General features: G+C 54.0%; 1 protein-coding gene across 1 annotated transcript in view; it reads left to right on the plus strand.

Moving 5' to 3' along the window:
• The window catches only part of Dlgap4 (DLG associated protein 4), a 159,487-nt gene that overhangs the window by 82,522 nt on the left and 57,841 nt on the right, over positions 1–19,124 (plus strand). The window contains 5 exon segments of the mRNA XM_052724065.1: positions 7,941–9,009; positions 12,126–12,370; positions 13,625–13,739; positions 14,747–14,797; positions 17,654–17,894. Coding sequence (XP_052580025.1) covers positions 8,014–9,009; positions 12,126–12,370; positions 13,625–13,739; positions 14,747–14,797; positions 17,654–17,894 — 1,648 coding nt within the window. The 5' untranslated portion in view covers positions 7,941–8,013.

A 19,124-nucleotide genomic window follows, 5' to 3' on the forward strand; every position in this document is an offset into this window, starting at 1 on the left:
CACAGAGATCCGCCTGGCTCTGCCTCCCGAGTGCTGGGATTAAAGGCGTGCGCCACCACCGCCCGGCAAGGAGATATATTTTTAAGATGAGCTAGGATACACATAAAATGTACCAATTAAGTTGTGTGTGTGCGTGTGCGTGTGTGTGTGTGTGTGTGTGTGTGTGTGTGCGCGCGCGCACCTGAGGTAAAGCCTTTGGAGTTGGGGTTTTATGCATTCCCGAGATGCCCGTCTTGTTACATGGGTGCTAGGATCTGAACTCTGGCCCTCCCGATTATGCAGCGACTGCTCGTAACTGGTAACCGGCGAGCCATCTTCCCAGCCTCAGTCTCTCCTGCACCTACAGCCCTCTTTTTAACTTTCTATTTTAAGGCAGGGTCTCACCCAGTTGCTCAGGTTGGCTTTGAACCCAACTGTAGCCCAGAAAGACATTGAACTTCCAACCAATCCCAGCCTCTCAAGCAGCTTGTGCACCAGACCTGCCATTTTAAAGTTGTGGTAGTGGCATGGAGCACATTTCCAGTGCATGCCAACCAGCAGCGCCTCCATTCCAGAGTTCTTCCTGAACCCCTACCAGCCTCACACTCACCGAGGCGTCACTCCCCAGCGCCCTTTCCCAGCCCGGGCAACCACAAACTGCCATTTGTTCTCCAAGCTTGTCCGGCTCTGGAAATTATGTCACGTGCCTTTCTCAGGCTCTGTGCCCACTGTGACTGAGTGTCAGGACTTCTCTTTTGATGGCAGAATAATGCTCCGCCCTGTAGCAAGAGTCCATACCTTGTAGGTGAGGAGACTTGGCCCAGAGAGGTACTTGTGTGTGGTTAGAGGGGCAAGGTGGATCCCCACCTCAGGAGGAGGGCACTCAGAACCTGCTCTTGCCTGCCTTTGGTTTAGTGTGTCCCACTGCTTCACACAGGCTCCTCCTGGCTGAGATCATCACCTTCATTATCAAACAGAGGAAAACGGGATAGGGAAGGTGACCTGCATGAGCGTGTGGCAGGTCAACCAGCACCCGTGTCATGGTCTCTACAAGCACAGCAAATACTTCTTCACTGTGACAACTGAGGGTGACAGATCCAGCCAGGCCCTGACGCCAAAGAGAGATGATAAACCCTTGCTCAGCCCCAAAGCTGTCTCCATGGTGACCTCTGAGCTGGCCCCTAACCCCAGCCCTTCCCAAAGGCCGAGGAGCATCCACCCCAGGGTGGGTTTTTTTACTTTAACTCATCCTCTCTCCCAGTGAGCAGCCCAGCTCTCTCCACACCCCTTCCCTCAGAGCGCTCATGCTTTAGCAGCTTTTCACGGTATCCTGTCCTGGGCTTGCTCTGTGCTCCGCTCCAGAGACGACATGGAAAATGACACAGGTGTGTTCCCTTCCCTTTCGTAGAATGAGAGAGGAACCCAGAAAACAACTTTGAAGCAGAGCTACCTGGGAGTGTTTGGAAGGGAATCATTACTGGTGTGGAGAGGGACAGACGGAGAAGAGCGTCTTTCCTACTATCTGTCAGGGAAGGTCTCTGAGGAGGTGATGCTGGAACAGGAACTTGAAGCAGTACTAGCAGCCAAATATGAGAAGGGCTGGGAGGGAAGCCTTCGGTATTGTGTGGATCAAGGTCCTGTGGCCACGAAGAACAGGGCACCGGAGAGATAACAAATGAGATGGAAGTGGCTGAGTCAGCATGAGGAGGCTGGAGTTATGCTGAAATCGACTCAGAGGAACCAAGTAAAGGAGTTCTAACCAGATTTTCCCAAGGATGTCTCATGTTGCCTCTCTGTGCTTGTGTTCAGTGTGTGCAGGGGCTTCTTACTGCTATCTCCTTCTCTTTCAGCCATCTATGAAGAGATGGGGACTGAGCATGGGCCCCTTGACCCCTCATTTCACCCGTGGCCAGGCAAAGTTGAACGGGATGTGGTCGCACCAGGGCCCTGCTGGCACCAAGCCTCTCACTCCAGGGACCCAGTATCCATGTCCTGGGTCATTGCACAGAGCTCACTCTCAGGAAAGCCAGGAGTCCCTCTGTGACTGTCTCAGAGAGGCCAGGGCCTGCTCTGGAGACAGTGTGAGCCACGCATCCCAGCAGCCCTTCCCTGCAATCTTGTCCACCAAACAACTGGTTGATTGAATGTCACACTTTTCAAACAGTTGCTATGGACACGAACTCAGCAGGAAACATGTGGGACCCGGCACTGGTCGAGATCATGTAGCTGTCAGAAGAGAGTTGGGGCCTGGGATCCCACTTCGGTGGGCAATAGCAAATGCAGGTATAGAGCCACACCTAACTGCTGCCGTCCTCCCAGCGTGGGACCTGAGGCACCAGAGCGAGCTGTGTTTTCCCCTCTAACATAAGTGTCTGTGTGACAGACCATTCCAGAGTTGGCAATACAGTAAACTTGCATGTTGGCACACGGATTCTGAGGGTCAGAAGTAGCCTTGCAACCTGGCTCTTGCCTGGGTCCTTCAGAGAGCTGCATCCTGTCACCTTGGCAGGTCTCAGCTTCTTCCAGACTGACTCAAGCCTCAGCAGTCAGCTAACTTGCCAAAGGGTAAAGCAGATGCCGCCTTGCCTTTCCCAACCTGGTCTGAGAAGCCAGGTAGAGTCACTGCCACAATATCCTGTTGGTGACACGGGACACTCAGGAGAATGTGACAGGAGGTGGGGTCACACCGGCATGTTTGACCAGAAAGTTGGTACCCGGGACTGAAGAACACCCACAGCACAGCCTCCACTGTACAGCAGGGGCTCTCCACCAGGGTCTGCCTGGCTTCCTGACTTATTTCATGGTATCCCAAGACTTCCTGCCACTCCTTCACCTCAGCCCTCTCACCTGCTGTCTCCAGGCTCTAGGCAGAGGGCTAGTGGCACAGAAGGGGCAGTGACACTCGGTGTTCCAACACAGAGGGTTCCAGGTAGTGTGGTTAGATTTAGCCTCTCTGTGGAAGTGGCCTGGTGACCTGGGCCTGGAGGAAGTCAGGGAAGATCTTGTAGCAGATAGGCTGAGCATTTCAGACAGGACCAGGCAGGGAAAAGGGGAGGAAATCAAATTACCCACACCCAGGGCCAGAATGAAGAGCCCTCGGGGAAGGCAGGAATGAGACCAGAAGTCAGGGAAAGACTGGCGTTCTATCCGGGGCCCAAGGAGTCTGGGAAGGGATCTGAAGCCCGGCTGGGTGGCTCATGCCTGATTCCAGTGCTGGAGAGGATGAGGTAAAACTCCTGTGAGTTCAGGGTCAGCCTGGACTGCATAGAGGAGACCTGGGCTTAAAAATGGGGGGCGGGGGATGGCTCAGCGGTTAAGAACACTGGCTGTCTTCCCAGGTTCAATTCCCAGCACCCATATAGAAGCTGAAAACCATCTGTAACTCCAGTGCCAGGGGATCCCATGCCCTCATCTGGCCTCCACAGGCATGATGCACAGACATACATGCAGGCCAAACACCCAGACACAGAAAATAAAAGTAACTGTTTGTTTGAGGCCAGGATTAGCCTGTCTGAAGCAGTGGCAGCTGACCCAGGCAGGGCTGCAGAGGGGGAAAGGCAGGACTCTGGGGACAGTGAAGACACAACCATTCGGGAAACGTCTGCTATTGAGCCCACTGGAGTGAGTGGAGAACAGCATGTCCTGGTTTCTGACTCGAGCTGGTGGAAGGAGCAGATGAGGTAGATGAGGGGTCTGTCCAACATGCAGTTAGGTGAGTCTGGAGTTTAAGGGGCACACTGGGTTGAGAACCAAAGTGGAGGAGGGCCAGTTATAGGTGACGCTGTGCACTAGGACATCAGCAGTGACGGAGTGTGTGAAGAGGCAAAGTTCATTCAATTCCTGGACTCAGCTCAGACAGTGGGACGGGGCGGGGGGGGGGGGGGAGCAGAGGAGGGAGGGCGTCCAGAGACACCTCCACACCAGCAGCACCAAGGCCCTGGCGGCCTTGAAGAGCCATTTCCCTTCCACACTTCAACCCTCCAGAGAGCTAACCGGGACTGTGTGCTCCATGGCCTGCTGTGAATGCACCCAGAGTGTGTGGCGGCTCAGCCCCACTCACTTCTAGCGTCTCATCACTCAGCTCACACCCCTACTCCCTGTTGGACTCTTTGTCTGCCTTACCCTCTCTTGTGTTTGGGGGTTGGGTTTTTTTTTGTTGTTGTTGTTGTTTTGTTTTTTTGTGGTTTTTCGAGACAGGGTTTCTCTGTGTAGCTTTGGAGCCTGTCCTGGAACTTACTCTGTAGTCCAGGCTGGCCTCGAACTCACGGAGATCCGCCTGCCTCTGCTCCCCAAGTCCTGGGATTAAAGGCTGCGCCACCGCCGCCCAGCGCTTCTCCCTGTCTTTATGCAACCGTAGAGCCAGCCCTTCGAGGGCTGCAGATGTGTGCTTTATAAGAGACGGTGAGGGAAGTGAGGGCCGGAGCGGCAGAGTGGGGAATGGCTGAAGATGGTTAGCAGTTCGGTCAGTGTGGGTGTGGCTTGTCACGAGCAGGGAAGAGGGAGCTACAGAACATTCTGGATGAGGGGAATGATGTATCCAGGTAAGTTTTGCTTCTTGGGGAGTCAGGCTGTGTTCTGTCCCTGGCCTTATCCCGACTTAGCTCTCCAATGCTCATGGGCTCCAAGATGAGGTTTGGCAGGGCAGGGAGGGCCCGTCCTGTGGCTGGTGGCGGGTGGTGGGTGGCTGGTGGCGGGCTGAAACTTTGGAAGCACCACAGAGCCCAGAGGGCTCCCCAAGGCAGCAGTGTCTCCTGCCTCTGAGTTTCCATGAAGGCAATGAGGCTTATATTAATGAGAGGCAATTATGGGCACCCGGATGGGCCTAAGTATAGCTCATTGAGAAAGGCGGCACACAGCAGCCAGCTGCCTCCCCTGCAAGACCACGGATGCCTATTTTAAAACTCCCTACGGTGAGGCTCTGCCACCCCTGGGTTCTGGGCTGCTGAGGGACTGGCATGCAGCAAACCCAGAGCCGTGGCTGAGAGACTGAGCAGACACTCAGACCACCCGCACTCAAACCCCTGCTTTCTTAGAGGGAGAAAAGCTAGATTGAGGTCACAGCAAGTACAAACAGATGCAGGATTTGCATCCATCTCCAGCTGTGCGCCACCACTGTGCTGTACTGGGCAGCATCCTAGGCCACAAGGCTTGGCCTGTCCCCAAGAGCACAGTGCAGGGAGGGTGGAGGGTGGTGTGACCGATGCTTGGTATGACAGCACAGCTAGCCCTGGTCATAATCTCACAAAGTAAGCTTCATCCCGATGCCGCTGAGGAGGAGACAGGCTCAGGGGACCGATTTAATCAACGCCAGTGCCCCCCTCTGAGGTGGTCCTGCTCAGAGACACACTAATGCTGAGTCCACAGGAAACTGACGGGCCCAGTGGTGTGGGTGTGCATGCTGAGGTTTCCTCGGGAGTCTCTAGGAAGGCTCTGGAAGAGGCCAGCACACGGAACCAGGTTGAGGGAGGGTTTGGACCTCAGGGCAGTCCCAACAGAGGCTGTGCTGATCCCACAGGGAGTTCTGAGTAAGGACCCTGCAGAGGTGTCTGGAACAGGAACAAGGGCATCATGGTGGTGACCAGTCGTTAGATGCAGGCTGCCCCTGGGGACGGAGTGGAGCCCTGCAAAGCTTTCTGTCTGACTTAGAGCGGTTTGTAGGGGAACTTGGCTGTGAACTGTCAGCAGCTGGTGCTCTCGGCAGCTGGAGCCAAAGCAGTCAGCGCAGAAGGACATGGGGCCACCACAACACACCACGGCCACAGCGAGAAGCCAGGCATGGCAGTGAGTGCTTGTGATCCCAGCACTCAAGAGCCTGGCATAGGAAGGTTTCTCATTCCTCTGCTTGGGTAGAGAGAACCTGGCTTGTCTTCCGAGAAGTCAGGAGCACTAATAAGCCGCCATGCTGGGGGAGAAGACCAGAGCTAGCAAGGCATGACCAGTGCTGGAAAGGAGGAAAAGTCTCACCAAAAACCCAGGAGAGAAGCCGGGCCGTGGTGGTGCACTTTAATCCCAGCACTTTGGAGGCAGAGGCAGGCAGATCTCTGAGTTAGAGGCCAGCCTGTCTCTGAAAACAAACAAACAAACAAACAAAAACCAGGGGACCCAGGTTTGACTCTCAGCACCCACATAGTGGCTCAAAACCATTTATGACTCCATTTCCAGGGGATCTAATGCCCTCTTCTGGCCTCCCTGTGTACTAGGCATGCACATGGTACACAGATATACATGCAGAGAAAACACTCATATACATTTAAAAAAATAGGTCTCAAAAAAACCATATAGAGACAGAAATGGGAGATAATACTTGCAAGCCGTATATCTGGTAAGGGTTTAAGGTCTAGAATGCAACAAGAATGACAAACAGCTCAGTGATAAAGTAGTCAGAGGATTTCAGTCGACATTTCTCCAAAGAAAATATCAGAATGGCCAGGGATCATGTGGCAGGATGGTCCTCATCACTATGTATGAGGGAAATGCAACTCAAAGCCACAGTGACAAGACGTAGTGGTGCATGCTTGTAGTCCTAGCACTCCAGAGCCTGGGATAGGAGGGTAGTGAGCCTGAGGCCAACCTGGGCTACAGTCTGGCATTCTGACCTCCAAGGGCTACCCTCCCTGGTTCACAATTCACCATCATGGCGACTCTCCCGGGATCAGGTTCTGCTGTCCAGATTTGCCATGATCTCTCTTCATCTCAGATCCTTACTGCATGATGTCAGCCGAGGACTCAGGTGTGTTTAAGATCCCACCATACTTGGCTTCAGGGGTAGCCTGGGTGCTCCTGTACCCCAAGTACAGGCCAGACCAAGCCTTGAGGCTCCTCTGAGCAGAACTCGTGGGGCCTCGAGCCTAGAAACTTGGCTGACCTCCATGATATGGCCAAGAAGAGGCCCAGAAACGGAGAGGGCTGTGGCTAAGTCTGGGACTAGTATTTCCAGGATGGTCCTGGGAATCTGCTAGTCCAACTGCTCCATTTAACAAATGGGCAAAGTGAGTCACAGTGACTCCATCCATTGGCCATTCTCTTGTGAGGCTTTGTCCTGTCCACCTTGTTCTAAGGCTGGGCCTCTCTGGACTCTGAGGACTTTGTTCTAGGCCACCACTATATCACGGCAAATGGGTGGGCCTGTGGGCTTGCTGGCCTCTCTGATGTCAGTGGCCCCAGCACCCAGCCCAGAGGTCATAGTCATTAGACATCTGGAGAGGGACAAAGAGTTTACAAGGGCATGAAGATCCCTCTCTAAAGTAGATCTGGACAGCACTGTCTTTGACCACAGGTAAGGTAGGCTCTGAGTAGCCCTGCTCTTCGGAAGCCTCTCTAGCCCTAGAAAGGGCCTAAGACAAGAAGTGCTGAGGAGACCAAGGGAGATGCCTCACAGAGCACTGAGGGTGCTCGGGACCCTGAGAGTCCCTGTCTGGATGACTCACACCTGCTTCCAAGGCATTGTGGGATACTCCCTAGAAACCCTCCTTAAGCCCTAAGGGGTGGCTGTTGGGGGCGGGGTGGACAGAGCTTTGGATGGGGGTGCATGTGTGCATGGGAGGAGACAGCTCCCTGCCCACATTCCACTGTAGAAATGGGAGGAGTCCAAGAACTTGGAGGCGGAACTTGGCTTTCCAGGTTTCCGTGAACACCTTTCCATTCAGCCCGAGGAGAGTGTGCTTTGCTGAACATTTGGCGGACCACCACTGTAGCTTTGAGCATGGGCTCAGAGACAGTGGAGAGCAAAGCACTGCTCTGCTGTCCCCTTTGGCAGAGGACCCCTATCCAGTGTTGACGCGTGTGCAGCAGCAGTCACACCAAGGACAGTGAGCACAGGCCTCAACATCAGCTCTTGGCCCCATGACGGCAAGGGCACACGCCCTGCCTTAAGCCATCCTCACACCCACCCCATCCTGCTCCCTGCCCTTTCCAGTCCGGTCCTGTTGACCAGCTGACCATTTTTTGTCTTTTCTCCCCAGGACAGTTGCTGCCTGGGACAGGTGACCCGGGCACCCCACTAGGGCAACGGCCCCTGCCCCACGGGCTGGGATCATGAAAGGCCTCGGTGATAGCCGCCCCCGCCACCTCTCCGACAGCCTGGACCCACCTCATGAGCCCCTGTTTGCCGGGCCTGACCGCAACCCCTACCTGCTGTCGCCCACAGAGGCCTTTGCCCGGGAAGCCCGCTTCCCTGGGCAAAACACACTGCCGGGCGATGGGCTCTTCCCACTCAACAACCAACTGCCCCCACCAAGCAGCACCTTTCCCCGAATCCACTACAACTCTCACTTTGAGGTGCCCGAGGAAAGCCCGTTCCCTAGCCATGCCCAGGCTACTAAGATCAACCGGCTGCCTGCCAACCTCCTGGACCAGTTTGAGAAGCAGCTGCCTATCCACCGGGATGGCTTCAGCACCCTCCAGTTCCCCCGGGGTGAGGCCAAGGCCAGGGGTGAGAGTCCTGGCCGCATCCGCCACCTGGTCCACTCTGTTCAACGGCTCTTCTTCACTAAGGCACCCTCGATGGAGGGCACCACGGGCAAGGTGGGTGGTAATGGCAACAAGAAAGGTGGCCTGGAGGACGGGAAAGGCCGGAGAGCCAAAAGCAAGGAACGGGCCAAGGCTGGGGAGCCCAAAAGGCGGAGCCGCTCCAACATCTCAGGCTGGTGGAGTTCAGACGACAACTTGGACGGTGAGGGTGGTGCCTTCCGCAGTGGCCCTGCCTCGGGGCTGATGACTCTAGGCCGCCAGCCAGAACGTACCCAGCCCCGCTACTTCATGCACGCCTACAACACCATCAGTGGACACATGCTCAAAGCCACCAAGAACACGACCACGGAGCTGACTGCGCCACCGCCCCCACCTGCTCCCCCTGCCACCTGTCCCAGCCTTGGAGTGGGCACTGACACCAACTATGTCAAACGTGGCTCCTGGTCCACGCTAACCCTCAGCCATGCCCACGAGGTCTGCCAGAAGACCTCAGCCACTTTGGATAAGAGCCTCCTGAAGTCCAAGTCCTGCCACCAGGGTCTGGCCTATCATTACCTGCAGGTAGGGCGAGGGTGGGGCAGGGAGGGTGAGGGTAGGGCAGGGTGGCTGTGGTTTGGAGTCTTAGCTGGAGCACAGTTCACTGGTAAGGTTGCTTCCTGCTGAGCATGGCTTTGCTCGACTGTGGAGTTGGAGGTTTGAAGGACCTGTGAATGAGAGGATCCTCTGCACTCACATGTTCTCAGCAGGTATATTAAGTAGGCCCTTGGGAGCCCAGCCCCGAAGAGACTGAAGTATGTCCCTGCCCTTTAGATGACAGATCTGGAAGCTAGGTCCTCCCCCGCCCCCCCACCTCACAGGACCAACACATAGCATTCTAATGGTCAGCTTCCTGCTACTCCCATGGGACTGGATTCTCCTTGAGGACACAGTCCACATCTGATGCACCCACCCATATGTCCCCCAGTGCCCAGGACTGCATCTGGCAGGGAGGAAATGCTCAGAAAGGGTAGATGGACAAGAGTAAAGTAATAAAGTCACACAGCTAGAAATAAGTGCGCCACAGTCCTGAGGACCAGGAACAGATGGGGGTCAATGTGGGTGAGGGGCAGCCTAGGGCCGCCAGCCCAGAGGCCTGACCCCTGGGGTGGGGGGAACCTTTCCCTTTTCACATGAGGGTGTGTTCTGAGGAGCTCTCCCAGTAAAGCCTCATAGCCTGAGAGTGGCCGAAGGCTTTGGCTTCAACACTGCTGTGGCACAGTGAGGTGGGGCGGGGTTCTACATGGCGGGGTGTGTAGACAGAGCCCAGTGATAGAAGTGACAGGAACAGATCACACGTGGGAGGGGCTGCTCTTATAAGTAGTGAGCACTTTGTCCCCGGGGTATGCAAGCACAGACCTGGCTGGCATGAAGAAGTCACATCAAATGCATTATGAAAAGATGAACTCCAAGGTGTGACAAGGCCCAAGTTCTTGTCATTCTATATAAAACTCCAGGGACACTGAGACTGTGGGGGAGGGGTGCAGTTTTGCAGCAGGAGGAAATTGAAATCTAGGCAGCCTTTTAAATATCGTTAGGGGGTTTGTGGCTGTCAGTCTGCTTCTTTAGTTTATACATTTAAGGGAAGTGTGTGACCTGCACCCTCTCCACACGGTGTGGTTGGATCTGATGTGGGAAATGCTTCCAAGACACAGGAGAGGACTCTTGGCCCTGGGGGCTTGTGCTGCCTGCTGGATAACAGCGTGAGCAGGTGGGTTGGTTGTAAGTTCTGAGCCCCCATCCCCCAGGGATAGCGTGAATGGGGGATGGATCAGCTAGAGATTTAGGATGGAGAACTCACAGGTCCTGGTGACTAGCTGGCTAGATGGTCAGCTGGGGTTTGTGGGAAAGCTGAGAGAGTCCCTACAAAGCGGGTCATGCTGATCAAGGAGTGTGCATTTGAATCCTCGGTGAAGGGCTTGCTGTGACAGAAACCTGTGGACCTGGGTGTGCGGTGGCAGTTTATGACATAACGTGTGTGTGTCCAACTGATGGCTGGTGTGAGTGTGAGTAGGGGTATATGATGTGCGTTATCTCTGTGTGCACACTGGAGGGGCTGTGATGAGGTTGCTGGTGTGATGTGAGTTATCTCTGTGCACACTGGAGGGGCTGTGATGAGGTTGCTGGTGTGATGTGAGTTATCTCTGTGTACACACTGGAGGGGCTGTGATGAGGTTGCTGGTGTGATGTGAGTTATCTCTGTGCACACTGGAGGGGCTGTGATGAGGTTGCTGGTGTGATGTGAGTTATCTCTGTGTACACTGGCTGTGATGAGGTTGCTGGTGTGATGTGAGTTATCTGTGTGCACACTGGAGGGGCTGTGATGAGGTTGCTGGTGTGATGTGAGTTATCTGTGTGTGCACACTGAAGGGGCTGTGATGAGGTTGCTGGTGTGATGTGAGTTATCTGTGTGCACACTGGAGGGGCTGTGATGAGGTTGCTGGTGTGATGTGAGTTATCTCTGTGCACACTGGCTGTGATGAGGTTGCTGGTGTGATGTGAGTTATCTCTGTGCACACTGGCTGTGATGAGGTTGCTGGTGTGATGTGAGTTATCTGTGTGTTCACACTGGAGGGGCTGTGATGAGGTTGCTGGTGTGATGTGAGTTATCTCTGTGCACACTGGAGGGGCTGTGATGAGGTTGCTGGTGTGTGTCCTTGAGGAGGTGTGAAGTATGCTGGGAGCATTTGCTGAGGAACACAAGAGACCAGGCCAGGCATGTGTCTGTTCTGAGTGTGTCAAGGTGTATACATAGTACAAGACTTAAGCTTCTGAAGCTTGTAAATGCCATGATGTGCCCAAAGTGACCGTGTACCCAGCAGTGTGAGTCAAGAACCAGAGTGTAAGTAGACTGCACACCCTACTCCAGAGCAGCTGACAGTGATGGCCATGGAAAGGCAGTGGAGTCCCCTCAAAGCCACTTGGAACAGAGTGACCAGAAATGCTCTCCCAAGCTGTGAACTGCACTTACCTCTATCACAGCCCTGTTCTGTGGATGTGGGGTGGGGTGGGGTGGGGGGGTCCCTCACCAGAAACTGAGCCATTTTCCAGCTTACTGCTAGCAGGCAAATACCTTGCTCTCTCTGCCTCAGTTTCCCCCTCTAGAAGAAAGAATGTTGACTTCACACTTGTGTTGCTGTACTAGGGTCTCTGACCCCCCCCCCCCATTCAGGGATCTCCAGTGCCCTCTGTAGAGCCGGGCTCTGACTCCTGGTCTTGGGGGTCTCTCTCTGTGGGTGACTTCCCTCCCTTGGGCCTGATGGTCTCATCATGGGTTCATATTCCATCCCCTGGAGTGGCACAAGTGAAGAGATAGGACACGGAGTGCCCGGTAAGCATGGCTGCAGTGAGGCCTTTGTGATCATTTGGGTGGGACACACCCAGCTTGAAATCCCCGAAGAAATGGAAGCTGGAATTTCTTGCTTAGGGCTAGGCACTGAAGCTGTGGCAGAGCGGCGTCTAGAACCCAGGTAGTCTTCCCGATTCAGGCCTTCCTGATGCTGGCTTTACAGGAAAGCCAGCACAGAAGGTTCAAGTTGCCAAAGTGGAAATGGGTCCACGAGGACCCATTTTCTGAGTGATGGGCTGGAAGCCAGCCTGACCTCCGCACTCCATCTGAGCCCTGTCTCTGGATATTCCAGGTGCCCGGCGGAGGTGGAGAGTGGAGCACCGCGCTGCTGTCCCCTCGAGAGATGGAGAGCACAGCGGAGGGGCCCATCCCGTGTCGGCGCATGCGCAGTGGCAGCTACATCAAGGCCATGGGCGATGAAGACAGTGATGAGTCTGGCGGTGGTAGCCCCAAGCCTTCACCCAAGACGGCAGCGCGGCGTCAGAGCTACCTGAGGGCCACGCAGCAGTCCCTGGGAGAGCAGAGCAACCCTCGCAGGTGAGCTGCAGCCCTTCCTGGAGTCTAGAACAAGGGCCCTGATGGAGCTCCGCCCCTTCGTGTATGTCCATAGGCGAACGCTGAATGAGCCACCCCTTTAACTTAAGGGGAACCCTGGCCAGACAGTATTTCCCTGAGTAAGGTCTCAGAACTTGAAGGCTGATCTGAGACCAGCTGGGTCCCCTGGGTGAACCTCACACTTCTACGCTGTGTCTCATGGGAGCCTGGCCTTCCTCCCCTTGGCCACCCTAGGAGAACCCAGGCCTAAAGATGGATCCTGCTTCTCAGCCTCAGGTCCAGATGAACACCCCTCCCCCGACAAGGGCTTCTTCGTGCTTAGGCTGGCCCTGCCTGCTAGCAGCTTGTCCCCAAACAGCCTCACCTACAGTTAAGCCTTGCCCATAGTGAGAATTGGGACGGCTGGTTCGGGTAAACTCAGCCACAGGAGCCCTGCGTACAGGTAAGTTCACTCCCACAGGGGAGTTGCCCCAGGGGTAGTCTACTGGAAGTTCATGAGCAGAGCCAGGCTTTGGTGGAAGGGTCAGTCATAGTAACGGTTGCTGTCTGTTGACACATCCGCATCCTGAGGGCCTTATTCCACACCCAGCAGTGTTACCCCCATTCCATGAATGAGGACCATGAGACAGGAACATGAGGTGGCATCCCACCAGGAGCTCTCCACAGAAAGCTGGAGTCTAGTCCAAGCCCCATGTCAGGACCTCAAACTGACCAGTGCTATGTGTTGTTTCTAGAGTAAGGCTGGGGAAGCTCCAGGGTGAGATAATGTGAGAACGATGGACAAACTGGGTCTGCCTAAGGAAAGTCCTTATCTGGACATCATAGTGGCCCCGAGGCCGTCCTTTTGGGCATTTTTAGGTAAATACCAAGGCTATGGGCCTCTACCCACCTTTGTCTAGTCTCTGGAATTGCCCCAGATTTTCAGTTTTGTAGACTTGGACTGGCCGAAAACAGTCAAATGCAAGCACGGTCTGCCACCTTGAGGCCACAGTGGGCATGACAAGTAAGGGCTGCCTGCTTACTTGCAAAGTCTCCCAAAGGTGGGGAGTTCTTTTGCTTGGAGCCCCCCGACCCCACCCCACCCCGCACCACCACCACCACCACCTTGTCAAGGCTGGCGGTGCTTCCATTTTCCCCGATGCCACTGAATGATCCCGGACAGTCTTCTCCCTCTGGCCTCAGTTCCCCAGGCTAAACAGTGGGTGGGCTGAGTCCTGTCTCCCCGCTTCCCCCCAGGAGTCTGGACCGCTTGGATTCAGTGGACATGCTGCTGCCTTCCAAGTGCCCCAGCTGGGAAGAAGACTACAACCCCATCAGTGACAGCCTCAATGACTCCAGCTGTATCAGCCAGGTAAGGGTGACTGGATCGGGGGCTTGGCACAGTGCTGTCCTCTGTCCAGAGCACTGTGCTCAGCTCCCTCCTCCAGTGTCTCAGGCTTGGCTCAAATGTCCCCTCCTCAGAGAGGCCCCTCCTGGTCACCCTGCATACAGTAGTCCTCCATGCTGTTCGTAAACCCTGCTTTCCAATGTCACTGCCTGGAATCGTATTAGTTTGCTGATTTATATGTCATTCTGCATCTTGAGACTAGGGGTCTCCTTACATACTGTCTTGTTCCCTGAAGGTCCCCATCACCTAGCCCGGCACCCAGCCAGGCAGAGGCTTACTGGGTGTTTTCTTAGTAGGCATGCCATGTCTGGCCTCACCCATATCCCCTGCTCTCTCCCTTCTCGGTCTCCCTGTGTCTGCCCCTCCCATTTCTCTCTCTCCCTCCTTCCCTCTCTTCCCTTCTCCCCTCCCTCCCTGCCTTTTCTGCCCTCCTTCACCACATCTTCCCGAGGTCTCCTGTGTGTCTCCATCTCCATGGTTCTGTTTTTCACATCCTCTTTTCTCCAGCCCTGCCTGACCCCAGGTACCTGGAATACCTTTGCCCTTAGTTATAAAGAAAGTTATTAGGAATCTGCTGTGTTGGGGGTTCCCACAGACTTTACCTACTGTTCCTTGTCCAGCCCAAGCTCCTCTAACTTTTCCCTTCCCCCAAACTTCACCCCTAAAAGGCTGGATGCCATAAGCTGCATAGAGCCACAAAATTACATACAGCCCAGAAAAAGAAGGGCCTGGGTACCATCTCTGATCTGTGTTTCTGGCTGGGCTACCTGGGTAGACAATGCATCCATGGTACCAGGAAGAATGGAGAATGCACATCCTCATTTATGCTAGTCCCAGAAGTGAGCTTCCCATCCCTGAGAAAGCCAAGCAAACCCTCTCTGAAACAGAATCCAGCTTGGGGTGGGGAGGAGTCCTAAGAAGCCCAGACCAGGCCTGGCCTTCCTGTAACCCACACCTTCTCTCTCCTGCAGGTTTTTGGACAGGCTTCCCTGATCCCCCAGTTGTTTGGCCATGATCAACAGGTTAGTATGTTGCCACTCTCTTGTACCCCAAACCAGAGCGCAGGGTTGGTCTTACACCTTCAGCTGAGTGGTCCTAGCACCCAGCCTGAATAGGTACACAAGCAGAGCTGCTGTTAGGAAGGCATCCCCAGGGAGGATGAAGTTGAGCTGCATGTTTGTGTCCTGACTCTGCACTCCCCATGGCTTAGTTTGTTCTGAAAACTGGGACTGCATGAGCTAGGCTCAGTGGATGAATAAGAAGTCACTGCAGGGCAATGGAACTTCTCCCTAATGCCTTCTGCCTCCCCCTGAAGCCTGGGTCGGGCCAGGGACACTGGTGGTTCAGACGCTCCCTAGCTAGTTTGGTATCAGCTAGGTGATGCTGCACTGACTCCTGGAGGCCCTCCCTCTGCCTCTCTTCCAAAACCTGGGTTAGACCAGGAAGACTTTTGTTTGGACAGGTTGGGGGCTGGGAGGCATTCTCTGCCAGGTCCCAGATCCCCCAGTTTTCCCCTTTCCAGAGCCCCAGCAGGACCTTTAAGGATATGGGGGTGTTGAAGTGAATGTGGAGACTTTTCAACTTGATAAAAGTTGGCAGATGGGATGCCAGTGTGGCTGTGTCTGGCTATCTGAATTATACTTCCTATGGAGATATAATTTCCTGGAGGGTGTCCCTCTCCTCTCAGTCCCAAGGTCAGAAAAAGGGGACAGGAAATGCACTCAGAACTCTTTTGGCCTTTCATCTTAGCCAGGAGTGGGCTTGTCTCCCAGGGCACATACCATATAGTGGCGAAGTTTGTGCTGGCTGTCTCCTGATTCCAGCCATGGTGCGTGTGCTGTCCTCCCCCCACATTACAGGACACTAACGTGCAAAGCCCTACAGCAAAGCCTGTACACAGGAAGCATTCAGGGAGCCTCACACAGACTCCTTGACACCTCCGAGCAGGTTGGGAGCATCTGACTACACATTGATAAACACTTTGTTCATTCCACACAGCCACCTGAATTGTCCAGTGCATGTGACCAGCGACTCTTTCCTGGACCCTGCTCAGATAATGAGTTAGCTCGTGTAATCTTGGTTTGGTTGTTTTGAGATAGGGTCTCATATCCCAGACTAGCCTTAACCTTCCGATGTAGCTCACCTAGCCTTGGAATCCTGATCCCCCTGCCTTCACATCCCAGGGACTGAGATGGGCAGCCGAAGCCAACTGTCTTCTAGTTTGGACCATTCGCTTTCTGAGCTCTTCTGTTAGGGAGCAGCTCCAAAGCAAGACCTTGTTGCCCTGGGCAGTCACAGAGGCTCTCAAAATACCTCAGTTTGCAGCTTTGAATGATAACCGATGCTTTAATGTCGTCCTCTGTAGGTGTATTTTGGGTATACCATGTGGCCTGATTTTAACTTGGCAGACTGTCCAATAGAACTTCCTGCAGTGGTGGCCAGTGTTCTACAATCCATGTTTGTCCATGTGGCTTTTGACCCAGTGAAATGTGGCTAGTATGGCTACCAAACTGTATTCATTTCTAACTGATTTAAACCTGAATGGCATAGTCACATGTGGCTCATAGCTACCATATTGGACAGCACAGGTTCAGACCTTTTCAAACATCTTCCCAATTGTGTGAGGGAAAGGATCCACAGACTGTTATCCTGGACGTTTCATCTCGTGCGGACAAGGAAAGGAGAACTCAGCAGAGGGCTGACCCAGCCCAGATCCATCTTTCCTCCATGATCCTCAGTCCACTGTGCCTCCTGCTGTAGCTACGACCCCTCAGGCCTCCAGCTAGTGTCCATCTGTGGCCAGCTGACTCTTTAGCTTATGCTGCATGGTCCCTAGCTACCAACATAGCCTGAAATTGGAGTCAGTAAGCCCAACCCGGAATCTGCAGAGTGTTATGTGTGGTGAGGCCCCTGTGTCACACCCCTAGCTTCTAATTTCCAGGATCCTGGGTGGTCATCTCTGGAGGGATGCTTAGGAACTGTGGATGAGCTAAACTGTGGATGATAAGTTTGGGGTGGCAAACATACCCAGAACCATTCTCCACATGCCCTAGCAGACATCAATGATCCTCATGGCCACTACCCTCATTCCAATCTGTCTTCTTCCACAAGCTACTGCACCAGCTCACCCTAGCCTCTGCTCCTCCAGACCGTCTCCCCATACCCCAGCATCCACTAGACCATGCCTTACATGCATAGCTGGAGTGCTGGCCTGCTCCCTCCTCACTAGGTACCCTCGACAAATATCTTCCTTTCACTGGCCCTTGAGGGTTGTTGGGTTTTTGTTTTGTTTGGTTTTTGCTTATAGAAGTTAGTAAACCTTACAGTGGTAGATATCCACCACACCTAATAAGAGCCCTATTCCAGCCGGGCGGTGGTGGCGCACGCCTTTAATCCCAGCACTCGGGAGGCAGAGCCAGGCGGATCTCTGTGAGTTCGAGGCCAGCCTGGGCTACCAAGTGAGTTCCAGGAGAGGCGCAAAGCTACACAGAGAAACCCTGTCTCGAAAAACCAAAAAAAAAAAAAAAAAAAAAAAAGCCCTATTCCAACATTCAGGGCAGGCATTACTAATGGATCGCAGCCTTCTTTCATGCTGAATTGAGGTGTGATCTTAAACTCTTTCAGTAGATTAGTACAGACAACAAGATTCAGTCTTGTTAGCATCCTGTAATATCCCAGCACTCTTCTCATTGTAGATGGAAAAACTGAGGCCCACCGAGATAAGAGGGGCTGTTTACTTAAGAGCCTGTCTGTGCCCTGAGTGAGGTGGAAGGAGGAGACAGGCTAAGATCAGGCAGGAAAACCCTCCAGCCCCGAAGCTGAGTAGACCAGCAAAGACTGGCAAAGTGGGCCTCTGATGCCTGCCTCTGTCTGGACAGGTCCGGGAGGCAGATCTGAGTGACCAGTACGAGGCAGCCTGTGAGTCAGCCTGCAGTGAAGCCGAGTCTACAGCGGCAGAGGCGCTTGATTTGCCGCTGCCCAGCTACTTCCGCTCACGCAGCCACAGCTACCTTCGAGCCATCCAGGCGGGCTGCTCGCAGGAGGAGGACAGTGTCTCCCTGCAGTCCCTCTCCCCACCACCCAGCACCGGCAGCCTCAGCAACAGTCGCACGCTTCCAAGTGAGTACCGGAAAGCAGGAGGGTTGGTGTTTTTGTTCCATTTTGTATTGTTTACAAGGAGAACATGGGAACTGTTCAGGTGGGCAGCCTGGGGAGATGCTGGGGAGGAACCCATAGGTCACCACAGAAAGAATGGTGGAGAACAAAAGGTGGCCTTGACGCTGAACTTCCCACTGGCAAACTGAAACCTAAACAGGTGGCAGAAACAGACTGTCCAATGGGCAGATGATGGGGAAGTCTGGAACCCTGGGATCCCTGGCTGCTTTCTGCATAGACAGCCTCCTGATGGTAGGCAGGATTTACTAAAAGCAAAATACCACTTCAGATTAGCTGTAGATAAACCTGTAGGGAGGGCAGGAAACTTCAGGGATGACAAGAAGAGTGTAATGAAGGGTTAAATCTACTCCCAGCCTTCCCAGTGGGATGAGTTTATCCCTCATATTCACAGTCAGGATGGCCTGGCCTTCCTCAGATTGTTGGACTTCTCTGAAGATGAGAAAACTAGGAAGTCAGACCAAGGGAAAACAGTACAAAGTCTGGGTTAGTTAGACAACCTTGAGTTTGCCTTTCTAGTCCTTCTTCCTAGGCCCCATTTCCCCATCTCTAAGGCAGCCCCTAGAGAGTCCTGGGGTACTGAAGACTGCAGGAAGCTCACCTGCCATACTCAGCATGCACAGATCCTAACTGAACACCATCTGCTGGGATGTGACAGACAGTGTTGTCATAGCTGCGTCTCAGCCTCAGCTTTGGCCTTGTGTGATAACAGAGGGCAATGGGGTTGAACGGGGTAAGAAAAGATGGTTGCTTCAAGTGCTCAGCTGGGGTGTGGTGTCACAGAGATGTACACAGGTAACCCACATCCTGGTCTCTCCAGGGAACAGAGCAGAAAGAGTGGTCCCACTTCACCGCCATATGCTCCCCAGACATCCCATCCCGCCACTAGTGGGTATCCAAGGGCAGATCCCTAAACTCTGGCCACTTGTAGACCTGAAGGAAGAGCCTTGTTTTTATGTTAAGAGTCCAGTCTACTGCAGTCTCAGGACTGCAGACTAGTCTGTCCCACTCTCAGGCAGCTGTGCCAGGCTCCTGCTATACCTGGAGAACCCTGGTGGGGAGCTAGGTGTCCTGGTTGGTGTCTTCCTCGATCTTGTTCACTGCTGTTCTTTCTGGTTCTACTGGTTCTGGGACTGCAAACAGCTGAAGCCACGGGGTAGTGTGGCTCTGATTTTT

The sequence above is a fragment of the Peromyscus californicus genome, unplaced genomic scaffold (genome assembly GCF_007827085.1).
Source record: "Peromyscus californicus insignis strain IS unplaced genomic scaffold, ASM782708v3 Scaffold_7__1_contigs__length_154581171, whole genome shotgun sequence".
NCBI classification, from domain to species: domain Eukaryota; kingdom Metazoa; phylum Chordata; class Mammalia; order Rodentia; family Cricetidae; genus Peromyscus; species Peromyscus californicus.